The sequence below is a fragment of the Nylanderia fulva genome, unplaced genomic scaffold, assembly GCF_048542155.1.
Source record: "Nylanderia fulva isolate GAGA-0341 unplaced genomic scaffold, ASM4854215v1 Scaffold171, whole genome shotgun sequence".
Lineage (NCBI taxonomy): Eukaryota > Metazoa > Arthropoda > Insecta > Hymenoptera > Formicidae > Nylanderia > Nylanderia fulva.
This window is the reverse complement of record NW_028189957.1, coordinates 168,320-181,335: the sequence shown is the minus strand read 5'-3', so window position 1 is coordinate 181,335 and position 13,016 is coordinate 168,320. Positions and strand designations below refer to the sequence as shown.

Sequence of the window (13,016 nt, the reverse complement as noted above, 5' to 3'; positions counted from 1 at the left end):
TTATCGAATCTCCGTATTTTGTTTATCGACCTTTTACCGAGTGTTTATTTGTAATACTTATTTGTCGAGAGCGTTCGGAGCGATATTTTGTTATTCCGAGAAAACCAAAAACACATCTCTTTGTGATAAACGAGGACAACGTTGATTGGTCCGATATTTCGGGTGGGAATACTTTTAACGCTGGGTATTTATATGCCGACTTTTGGTATCGAGGCTCTCTCTTCTCTGAACTCACAACGAACGACGACGAAAGAAAAAGACACAGCTCGGAAGAATCATCGAAGTGAAGACTGATAAAGCTCGGACAATTAAACGATAAACATATATATACATACAATATAGCGTTGGAATAAATTGAGAAACCTTTGTTCCTATCCGGACGAAATTAATATCCTGACCAAGATCTCGAGAGAGACCAAACTATCCAAATATCTTTCGAATATATACATATTTTCTACTACAAACTCAAACGCAACGCATACATATTTTTTTTTTTTAATGTGAAAATAGAAAATCTGAGTACCGCTCCGGTTCCCTTCTATTTCGTTTGGGACGTTCGTTTCGAACTTGTTCCCCCACGCGCTTATCAGTTGCCTCAATAGGCAATGCTATTTGTTCGCCTGTATTCTTCTCTGTCCCTTCCTCAGGTGAAATGTGGACGGTGCTACTTATTGTTTCATCGTTTGTCCCTGTATCCGGTCTCTCTCTACTCGACTTAATTTCTGACTTATCTAAGTCGGGATTTGAATAGTTAAATCTATCCATCGCCTCTTGCGATTTATTATTCTCAGTGTTCTGTTCGTTCAGACGTAATTGATTTACATGTCTTTTCCAGATTTTTCCATTCTCTAATCTTATTAAATAATGTAACTTTCCTAATTTCCTGTAAACTATACCAAAACGCCATTTTGATTTTTTATCTAAGTATTCACGTGCTGCGATTTTATTTCCCACTTGAAAATTACTTGTTTCATTACTCCTTACTGATTTTTTTTTTATTTCAATTTCTTTTGGAGACAATAAATCCAACCGATTTCGCAATTTTCGTCCGAACATGATTTCGGCGGGTGATTGTTTTAACTCCGGAAATGGAGTAATATGGTAATGAAACAAAAACTTTTGAACGCTGCAAGTAGGTATACTAGGGGGGTTCTAGACCAGGTCCTCTGAGGGGGGTGCGGGGCGGGGGGGGTATTCGGGGGCGAGGGGGTATGACGTCACACGGGCGGGGAGTCTTATCAGCAGATAAGCTTATCTATGTTTATAAACAAAAGATAAACAATATCTATTACAAAGGGCTGCCGACAATCAGGGGGGGGGTTGCGTTTCTTCTCATACGTTTATATTTATAAACAAAAGATAAACAATATCTATTACAAAAGGGCTGCCGACAATCGGGGGGGGGGGGGGGGGTTGCGTTTCTTCTCATACGTTTATGTTTATAAACAAAAGATAAACAATATCTATTACAAAAGGGCTGCCGACAATCAGGGGAAGGGGGGGGGGGTTGCGTTTCTTCTCCTTATACGTTATCTGTATATTTCTAAGAAATATAATCAAATTCTAAGAAGGGCCGCTTGGATCCAAGCGTCGACAATCAGTTCTCTGAAAATCTAAGATAATCAAATTTTAAGAAGGGTCACCGCTTGGCATACGCCGACAATCAAGAGGGTTGATACATGATCTATACATATATTTCTAAGAAATATCAGCGGGTAAAGTTTCAGGGCGAACGTGTCATCGCTTGCGGCCTGCGACATGTTTTTGCATGGGATTGTATATCACCCTCGCGGTACCTCCCCAATAAGCGGCGGTTCTTTATTGTTTATCTTAGGAAGAAATACCAGCGCCGATAACCAGCGGCTGCAGGAATTTATAAACAAAACAAGCGCCGAAAATTTACGTCATCTAAATTTTTCTCGTTCGTACGTTGACGAACAAAGGGTTGATTGGAATATATAACGAGGACCGATGCCGCTGCCGGGCCATAGTACCACTGGCGAGCGCACGCTCTCTTCATTCAAGATGTTTGTAATACTATCAAGTGCTTCCAACATTCTCAGTTTAAGTGCCGAACAGTTACAATATATTCCGAAGATTGTTTTACTGCAAAAGTGCGGATATTTCGTAGAGCATTTGTGGGACAAGCTTCCGGAGCATATCAAGACGGATCCGGAGGTTCAGACATATCGTCGCTGCCTCGAACATTACAATCGGCCGTGGATGCGAACGCATATTGACGGTCCAGCACCGATGATCAGGGATTGCAGCGAATGTCAGCGAAAATAGGCTGAGGTTAAAAGTGTGAAAAAGTGTGATTTATAATATTGTATTATATATTTAAATTAATAATTGTTATATTTTTAAATTAATAATTGTTATGTTTACAGATGAACCATACGTTCCAATAATGGTTCCAGAGATGTTCGATTGGGACGCATTTTTAAGAGGCGACGACGAGGCTGATTGGGGTCTGGTGCAGCTTTTCACTCTACCAGACCTGTACGATGTTAGGTCTCAGCCTACACCGCCGTCACCGCCGCCGTCACCGCCGCAATCACCGTCGCAATCACCGTCGCAATCACCGTCGTCACCCCAATCGTCCATAATGTAAATTATTTTATTTTTTATTTTTCATTTATATCCTTATTTTTATATTTTTATATTTTTATATTTTTATATTTTTATATTTTTATATTTTTTAATTTTGTATTTTACATATATTATTTTTTATTTTTATATTTACACACACACAGTAGAGAGGGTTTGGAGTCAATAAATACCGCGGAAGTGACGAACCGTGGGGTCCTTATCTCTTCTGTAACACATGCACAAGTACACACACACACACACACACACACACACACACACACAAATGTAAATTTACACATATTTTATAGATTAAAAAAAAAATATTATTATCAAATGAGTGTATTTATTTTAGATTAAAATGTCCTTACCTCTTGTTCCCTTTTAAATTATAAGTAAATATAAAGATGTAACGAAGCACCTTTCCCGACGCCACGGATCGGCTCGTCGGTGCCAGGATTCGGGAAGAGGGGAGACTCAGATTTACAATGACACACGGTTGCTCTGGTAAAAGTAGAGTTTATTCGGGGCCACCTTCCTGTGGTTCTCCCGTGATTCAAACCATTATACACAGCACAGTATAATCGGACGAAACGCGACCAGATGATACAGACGCGTACACGACTTATTGCTAGGATTGACAGATAGAAATATTACGGACGAGACGCGACCAGATTATACGGACGCGGACACGACTTATTGCTAGGATTGACGGATAGAAATATTACGGACGAGACGCGACCAGATTATACGGACGCGGACACGACTTATTGCTAGGATTGACGGATAGAAATATTACGGACGAGACGCGACCAGATTATACGGACGCGGACACGACTTATTGCTAGGATTGACGGATAGAAATATTACGGACGAAACGCGACCAGATTATACGGACGCGGACACGACTTATTGCTAGAGTTTCCAACGCGGACACGCGTACGGGCGCCCTGAGAAGGGCGATCTCCGTCGGGCGCCGGTGACTTTCAGGTAGGACCCGGTGATCGAGGACGCTCGGCCTGCACGACGAGAACGCTCGTCGGCCGGGGTGATTTACGGACAGGACCCGGTGACCGAGGACGCTCGGCCTGCACGACGAGAACGCTCGTCGGCCGGGGTGAGTTACGGACAGGACCCGGTGACCGAGGACGCTCGGCCTGCACGACGAGAACGCTCGTCGGCCGGGGTGAGTTACGGACAGGACCCGGTGACCGAGAACGCTCGGCCTGCACGACGAGAACGCTCGTCGCCCGGGGTGAGTTACGGACAGGACCCGGTGACCGAGAACGCTCGGCCTGCACGACGAGAACGCTCGTCGGCCGGGGTGAGTTGGAGTGTGGGAGTTGAGGAGTGATCCCTGAGTACGCTCGAGGGACCAGGACGGGACTGGTCTCGAAGTCTCGGCTGCGCCGCTCTTTATACCCGTCGGCCACCCCACTCTAAGACTAGCTTGGAGGGGGTTGAGTGACGGGTGGGGGCGAAAAGGCGAATTCCCAACGTATTCGTGTGGTGGCCCCGAAAGGGGCCGTTTACACGAGCGCGGGCGACTAGTGACGGCTAATCGGGTCGTCACATCACCCTCCTTTTCTAGGGGGGGGGTGGCTATTCGACGGATCGTTCGCGGTCTTCCTCGTCGGTCGAATCTGATGATCCACCGGCCCGTCGGGGTGCGTACCTTATACCGCCGTGAGATGGTGGCGGCGTGGTACGGTATGTCGACGGTTTGGCCATCCCCCAGAGTGACCTGGATGGGTCGTGGCGGTCCCGGGCGTGGTGCTGGCGCTGGTGGGGCCTGGCCGGTTGGAGGTCGGCGTGGTGCCGGTTGGGGTGGCTCCCTGGCTGGTGGCGCGACAAGGGATCGCACCTGTTGGCCTGTGTTGGCGCGATGCGCTGGCTGGTCCGCTTCGTCAGGAGTCGCTGACTGGCGCGTGGTGGCTGGCGATGCGACAGCGGATGGCGTGTGTCGGCGGGTGCCGATTGAGGGAACCGATCGGTTCGCGGATGGTCGAGCGGGCTGGCGTGCGCTGGCCGGTGTCGTCGTGGGCCTGGTGACGCCGGCGACGGTGGAGGCCGGGGAGTCGGAGAGGACCGGTGGTCGTCGATGCCGGGTGTTAACCGGGATAGGTTGGCGTCTACCCGGGGGAGGCGGAGGTGCCTCCAAGAGCACCAAATTCCGACGTCGCTGCTCGGCGTCGGACCGCTGGATGTGGGTCCCTATTCCCGGTACTGGCCGGGTGGTTTGCCCGGAAACGGGCAGATTTCGTCCGGAAACGGACGGATTTTCTTTTGAGCGCTGGTTTGCTTCTTCGCTTGGTGTTTCCATCGTGACGGGATGAGTTCTGACCCAAGGGTGCCCGTTCTTTATACCCCTCGGTGATCGGGACGCGGACCATGAAGAGTGCCGCTCCCGGTGCGGGACCGGGTGGCAAAGCGCGGACCATGAAGAGTGCCGCTCTCGGTTCGGGACCGGGTGGCGAAGCGCGGACCATGAAGAATGTCGTTCCCGGTATTCGGCCAAAGATTTTCGACAAGACGCGGACCATGAAGAGTGCCGCTCCACGTATTTTGATTCGAAACCGCGAACATGCCTAACGGTTGACCGGCGGCGTTAATCGGCGCGCGTTGCTCGGGTATCGGACTAGGGTTCGGTCGCAGGACGCGGTTCGGAGGCGGATTTCAAGTCCCTCACGTGGACGTGCCGATGCCATCGACCTCGGTCGTCCTTCAGGTCCACGATGACGGGGGAGATGATGCGTCTGATCGTCAACGGGCCACCAAATCTTGGTGCTAGTTTGGCATTAAAGCCGCGCTCTTTGTTCGATAACGGGTGCTCCTTTTTCCATACTCGGTCTCCAACTTGTGGACGCCAGTCGCGTCGACGTAAATCGTAGTTTCGCTGTTGATGTTGGAAGGCGCGGGCCAGGTTGATTCTGACAATTTCGTAGGCGTCTTCGAGTCGACGTCGAACTGTTTCAGGAGCGTTGCTGGTCGTTGCCGGGCGGCGGTCGTCGGGATGCGGTGATTGTAACTCCCGGCCGTACATCAGAAAGGCCGGGGTGTATCCCGTGGATTCTTGTCGTGCGGTATTGAAAGCGAACTGGAGCTGGGGAATGTGTTCATCCCAACGGCGATGTCGGCCTTCCACATATTGCGCCACCATGGTCTTTATGGTGCGGTTGGCTCGTTCGACCGGGTTGCACTGCGGTGCGTAGGCGGGGGCGGTTCTATGCTTGATCCCGAAGGATCGTAGTAATCCCTCGAGCTGGTGCGATCTCAACTGAGTCCCGTTATCAGAGACGATGATGTCCGGGCAGCCGTGACGATATATAATACGTCCAGCTACTTCTCGTGTGACGTTGGCGGCGGTGGCTTGGCGGAGCGGCGTCATCTCTATCCATTTGGAGAATCGATCCTGCATGGTCAGCAGCCAGGTATGGCCACTGGTCGATCGTGGCAATGGTCCGACCAGATCAATGGAGACCTGTTGCCACGGGTGCGTGACGTTGGTGGCTCGAAGTTTCCCGGCCGGCAAGGTTTGTGCGGCCTTGTGGATGGCGCAGTTTCGGCAGTCACGGACGTATCGAGTGACGTCGCGGAACATTCCTGGCCAATAATATAAGCGCGCTACTCGTGCGATGGTCTTCGCAATGCCAAAGTGTCCGGCGGTCGGGTCGTCATGCAGTCGGTGCAGTATTTCCGCGCGCTGGGGTTTCGGGACGCACTGTTTCCATTGCTCCTCGCTTGGCGAGTCGTGGAAGTTGAGATCATGCAGGATGTGTCGATGCAACTGTCGGTTCTGGATGCGGTAGTCCGCATGTTCGGCCGGGTGTTGTTGTACCTGGTGATAAAGGCGGCGGTACCATTGACAGTCTGGAGCGGCTTGTATGACACAGGCCTCGGGTTGACGAGAGAGAGCGTCGGCCACGACGTTCAGTTTTCCTTTACGATACCGGATGTCATAGTCGTACTGCTGAAGCTCGAATACCCATCTCCCTAGGCGACCGGTGGGAGCTTCCAGTCTCTGCAGCCATCGAAGCGACTGGTGATCGGTGACAACCGTGAAGTGATAACCCTCCAGATAGTCGCGCATTCGGCGGATTCCCCACACTACCGCCAGACATTCTAGCTCTGTAGCGCTGTAGTTCCTTTCTGCGCTATTTAGTGTACGGCTGGCGTAGGCAATGACGCGTTCGCCTTCGGATAGTTCTTGGGTGAGCACGGCACCTAGCCCACACGTGCTGGCGTCGGTCTGGAGGGTGAATGGTCGGCTGAAATCGGGACAAGCAAGAACTGGTGCGGTGGTGAGCGCCCGCTTCAGCTCGTCGAAAGCCTTTTCTTCTTCTGGTCCCCACGCAAAACGTGCTCTTTTTTGGGTCAAGCGTGTCAACGGTGCGGCGGTGGTGGAGAAGTCTGGTACAAAACGGCGGTACCAGGAGGCGACGCCGAGGAATTGGCGCACTTGACGTACGGTTGTCGGGGTCGTCCACGCGGCTACCGCGCTGACCTTGTCTGGGTCCGTTCGAATGCCGTCTTTGTCTACTATATGCCCCAAATATTTGAGACGGCTGCAACAGAAGTGGCACTTCTGTGGGTTAAGGCGGAGGCGCGCTTGTCTCAACCGTCTGAAGACCTCGGCCAAATGTTCCATATGGGTCTCCAGTGACGAGCTGACTACGATGATGTCGTCGAGGTAGACCAATACGTGTGGCTCGAGTTCCGGGCCGAGGACACTATCCAGCAACCGCTGGAACGTGGCCGGTGCCGAATGTAACCCAAAAGGCATGACTTTAAATTGGTAGAGTCCTCGCCCAGGAATTGTAAAGGCGGTGGCTGGACGGCTGACCGGATCTAGTGGCACCTGCCAATATCCGTCCTTTAAGTCGAGTGTTGAAAGGTACTGGGCCCCTCGGAGCTTATCGAGGGTAGCGAGGATGTGCGGCAGTGGGTAGGCATCTTTGTCGGAGGCTTGATTCAACTTGCGGAAATCGATACAAAATCGGTGTCCTTCATCCTTCTTCTTGACGAGGACTACGGGGGAACTCCAGGCGCTGTTGGACGGTTCGATCACTCCGGCTTCCAACATTTTATTCACCTCGCTATCAATGACGGCCTGCATGGCCGGATTACGGGGTCGGTATCTCTGCTTTATTGGGGCTCCAGGCCGCAATCTGATCTGGTGTTTGGTGCGATCGGTGGGCCCCTGCACGGACTCAAATAACCGGAGTTCGGTATCCAAGAACTGCCGGAAACGTTGGTCTTCCTCTGGTGAGCGTGGGGAGATTCCGGCGGACAGTTTGCCGTAGACAGACGCCACCTGGGCCGGAGCCGTCCTCCCTGGTCGGTTGGATGGGGGAGGCGGCAGCGTAATGCGTAACCGAGCCCATAGGTCGACTCCGATTAGTACCTCGCTGCTGAGGTTATCCAGGACCTGGAAGCGGTGGCGGACAGAGCGAGGGCCGACTCGGATGGCGAAGCGGATCGAACCGGAGGTGGGTGCCTTGGAGCCGTCGGCTAAGTTGACCGGTTCTTCGGACGGCTGGATCTGGAGGCCGCGATCAGACAAGCGTTTGGCCATGGCGGCGTTCACAAACGACACTTCGGATCCGGAATCGAGAAGTGCCCAGGTGTTGAATCGGTGAATCTGGACTGGTAAATGCGGCCGCGGTGTGTACTCTATCTGGACGCGGGTCGGGCGATGGCCGCCTCGTTTCCGACCCGCCGGTCGTTTTCCGTCGGAGGGTGGCAGTCTCGCGTTAGGACGCCATCCTTCCCGCACTGCGAGCAGAACTTCCGTGCTGGGCGGCGACAGTCGAGTCGTGTGTGCCCTCGCTGTTTGCATCGCCAACAGCAACTCGCCCGGTCATAGGTAGTGGCGGCAAGATTCGCCTCGGTGGACCGTAATGTTTCGCGGCGTTGTTCTTGGCGACGCCGGTGGATTTCCTCCCACTCGGCGGCACGACTGCATAGCGCGGAAACGGAGTGCAGTTCGTCCAATCGAACGTATAGCTGGAGTTCCGGGTCGGCGTTTTCGTATAATTGCTCGAGCCGTTCCTGGCTAGTGTAGCCGCCAGCCCGACGCATCATTGTCTGTACGGCGGTAGCGTATCGCGTAAACGCCTCTCCTGGCTTCTGTCGCCGGCCTTGTATTTCCCGTCGTAATTGTCGTTTGTACCCGGGTGATAGATACTGGGCCAAGAAATCCTTTCGGAACCCGGCCCATGTGGACCACTGTTCTCTGGTGTTTCGCCACCACAGAAGGGCGTCGCCCTTTAACAGCTCGGACAGACCGGTGAGAAGATTGTGGTCTTCCAGACCATAGGCCACACTGAGTTCCTCCAGATGCTCGAGGAAAGCGAGGGGGTCCTTACCATCAAAATGGCATCCCCATTTGCGTATCTGGTTGAGGGCCTTAGCCGGGTCGGCTTCTGGTGGTTCGGGGGTTCCGCGTGCACTCCGGTAACGTTCTTCGCGGCTAAGCGGCGCGTGGAGCGTTTCGGCCGCTCCGGTGTTTGGCTGATTGGCCATTACGTGGTCTCTTATGCGGCGGCGGAGGTCGATTAATCTCCCTTCTGGGTCTAGATCGCGGGTGGCGAGGTATCGGACGGCTTCCTCTTTATCTAGGCGGTAGATCCACCCAAGCATGTGGATTGCAAACCGGAGTCTCAGACGGTCGAGTCAGGTCCCTGTTCGGGCGCCATGTAACGAAGCACCTTTCCCGACGCCACGGATCGGCTCGTCGGTGCCAGGATTCGGGAAGAGGGGAGACTCAGATTTACAATGACACACGGTTGCTCTGGTAAAAGTAGAGTTTATTCGGGGCCACCTTCCTGTGGTTCTCCCGTGATTCAAACCATTATACACAGCACAGTATAATCGGACGAAACGCGACCAGATGATACAGACGCGTACACGACTTATTGCTAGGATTGACAGATAGAAATATTACGGACGAGACGCGACCAGATTATACGGACGCGGACACGACTTATTGCTAGGATTGACGGATAGAAATATTACGGACGAGACGCGACCAGATTATACGGACGCGGACACGACTTATTGCTAGGATTGACGGATAGAAATATTACGGACGAGACGCGACCAGATTATACGGACGCGGACACGACTTATTGCTAGGATTGACGGATAGAAATATTACGGACGAAACGCGACCAGATTATACGGACGCGGACACGACTTATTGCTAGAGTTTCCAACGCGGACACGCGTACGGGCGCCCTGAGAAGGGCGATCTCCGTCGGGCGCCGGTGACTTTCAGGTAGGACCCGGTGATCGAGGACGCTCGGCCTGCACGACGAGAACGCTCGTCGGCCGGGGTGATTTACGGACAGGACCCGGTGACCGAGGACGCTCGGCCTGCACGACGAGAACGCTCGTCGGCCGGGGTGAGTTACGGACAGGACCCGGTGACCGAGGACGCTCGGCCTGCACGACGAGAACGCTCGTCGGCCGGGGTGAGTTACGGACAGGACCCGGTGACCGAGAACGCTCGGCCTGCACGACGAGAACGCTCGTCGGCCGGGGTGATTTACGGACAGGACCCGGTGACCGAGGACGCTCGGCCTGCACGACGAGAACGCTCGTCGGCCGGGGTGAGTTACGGACAGGACCCGGTGACCGAGAACGCTCGGCCTGCACGACGAGAACGCTCGTCGGCCGGGGTGATTTACGGACAGGACCCGGTGACCGAGGACGCTCGGCCTGCACGACGAGAACGCTCGTCGGCCGGGGTGAGTTACGGACAGGACCCGGTGACCGAGAACGCTCGGCCTGCACGACGAGAACGCTCGTCGGCCGGGGTGATTTACGGACAGGACCCGGTGACCGAGGACGCTCGGCCTGCACGACGAGAACGCTCGTCGGCCGGGGTGAGTTACGGACAGGACCCGGTGACCGAGAACGCTCGGCCTGCACGACGAGAACGCTCGTCGCCCGGGGTGAGTTACGGACAGGACCCGGTGACCGAGAACGCTCGGCCTGCACGACGAGAACGCTCGTCGGCCGGGGTGAGTTGGAGTGTGGGAGTTGAGGAGTGATCCCTGAGTACGCTCGAGGGACCAGGACGGGACTGGTCTCGAAGTCTCGGCTGCGCCGCTCTTTATACCCGTCGGCCACCCCACTCTAAGACTAGCTTGGAGGGGGTTGAGTGACGGGTGGGGGCGAAAAGGCGAATTCCCAACGTATTCGTGTGGTGGCCCCGAAAGGGGCCGTTTACACGAGCGCGGGCGACTAGTGACGGCTAATCGGGTCGTCACAAAGAAATTATTAAAAATTATTTTAAAAGCTCTCTCATTCTCTCTCTCTCGCGTACGTCTCTCGCTGCAGCCCGTCTTCTTTCTCTCTCGCGTCTTAATTCGCCGTCTCTCTCTCGCCACAGGCCCGAGCCGAATCTCTCTCGCCGCGAGCCGTCGAATCTCTCTCTCTCTCTCGCCGCCACATCCGATCTCTCTCTCGCGCGCTGTCTCTTTCTTTTCTAGTGATTGCTCTCTCGCAAAGTATGTAACGGGTGGCGCGCAAATAAAGTACACCATGATATACATATAAGTATTTATTCGTCTTATATTTAATACATAATTATATTTAATACATAATTATATATAAAGTTTTATTACATATTAAAAACTAAAGCCACCAGCTCGCAATCGACAAGTTGGTGCATGTTGAAGGCATTGCTAGCGCGTATCGCATTCGACAATTCTCTCGCATTCGTTACAGTGGATGCAATATTGGAGAATTGAGTATATTTGATATCAACCGTTGCGACGAGCCTCGTCAATCGATCGTACATTATTTCGATACATGAATCGAGCTCGAACATACGATGTAACGTCGATTCGACCATCATCATGCGCACGTCCGTTGATTCGAGACTTATGAGCTTGGTGCCGTTTATCTTGTGAAATCGCACTGTTAGCGGCCCGACACTTATGCAATTATACACATCGTTGTTGGAGGAGGAGTCATTGTTCAGGTAATTGTGAATAGCGTGGCGTTGCTCGTAGAGTTCTTTCCACGTTTCGAGAGATAGTAATAGCTGTTTTCCCCGATGATTTCCTATGGCGATCTCCACGTAACTCGGCGGATCCACTCTGATGCCGATTTCGAGGAATTTGAATTCCGTTGCCGTCAATGCGTATCGTCTTCCAAGTATGCGAACCGCACGAGGCTCCAGCGAAACGCTGTAAAAATTAGATAAAAAAGATAAAATAAAATTAAAAATATAAAATATATAAAATAGAAAAAGTTATACTTACTCGTCGCATTTCTTCTCGCACGTTTCTTCATGTCTCGGCATGTAGTAATTCATGCTGCTGCTGCTTCTTTGAACCGAGGGTATTAAAAAGTGAACCACCAGTCAGAACGGTCGACAAAAGACTGATTGTATAATAAGGTACTAATAATCGAGTAACGGTCATTTTTAAAATATTAGGAGAAGGGGATTCTTAGAAATATATCTGGAGGGAAAGAACAAAGAGAAATATTTAAAATATTAGGAGAAGGGGATTCTTAGAAATATATCTGGAGGGAAAGACAAATTATTAAAAGTAGTGGGGGTAAAAGAAATTCTTAGAAATATATATCTGGAGGGGAACAAAAAGAAATATTTAAAATATTAGGAGAAGGGGTAAAACAAATTCTTAGAAATATATATATCTGGTGAGGGAGAGAAATAACAAAGAAAATAGTATGTAAATAATATGTTTATTCAAAAAACGGATGATCGTCGGATCCAAGCCTGGATTTTGCGGCCGACCACCAATTAAATAATTTAAATACATTTTGTAACGCGCAATTTTTTACATGTTTATTACATCGTAGAGTATATGTGGAATCTAATTTATTTAATGCAGGCACATCTTCATATATGGCATCCAAGGTCTCAATGATGAAACCGCTGCATACATCGTCCACTATTTCGGCAAGCCACTCTCGCTTTTCGAGTCCTTTTACATACACGAGAGAGGACTCTTCCTCCTCGTCTTGTTCATTTATGCCATTGATAGCTGCCGTAATCAAGCGCTGAACCATGCAGTATGGAACATTTCCATCCTCCCATTGCAAGCTGTGATGATGCTGAGTTAGCCACGAGGCCTGACGCCTTTCCGACTTTATAAGCACGCTCCATGGCACAGGGCATGCGAAGAACTAGTGCGACAGGATATATCCTCTTCTCAGGATTGCCGCTTCCTTCACGATAAATCGCTTGTTTAGGATAAATCCTTGCAGGTCGACAAACGTTGGTGCGGACATGATCTCTTCGATGTGAGTCAGTTAAGAGGTATTACTTCACTAACATCAGACATCTCGCATCATCTGGATTATGTATCCTCCTCCCCCTCTTTCACACGCGTATTTGTGTAAACATTTTTTAGGTGATTTTGCGCACAACGTTGGTCAATGGGTTG

General features: G+C 51.5%; 1 protein-coding gene across 1 annotated transcript; it reads right to left on the bottom strand.

The window, feature by feature from the left end:
* Nucleotides 1-11,218: 11,218 nt before the first annotated feature.
* LOC146723733 (uncharacterized) lies at nucleotides 11,219-11,948 on the bottom strand. Its single transcript, XM_085481294.1, has 2 exons — nucleotides 11,865-11,948; nucleotides 11,219-11,789 (listed from the first exon to the last, which is right to left on the bottom strand). Exons 1-2 carry the CDS (start codon nucleotides 11,915-11,917, stop codon nucleotides 11,219-11,221), a joined length of 624 nt encoding a protein of 207 aa, XP_085337420.1. The 5' UTR covers nucleotides 11,918-11,948.
* Between the last annotated feature and the right edge of the window lie 1,068 nt (nucleotides 11,949-13,016).

Coding starts and splice junctions, on each gene's coding strand:
- LOC146723733 (XM_085481294.1), bottom strand. CDS start 11,917: ATGAATTACTACATGCCGAGACATGAAGAAACGTGCGAGAAGAAATGC. Junction 11,790..11,864: donor TGCGAGAAGAAATGCGACGA/GTAAGTATAACT, acceptor TAATTTTTACAG/CGTTTCGCTGGAGCCTCGTG.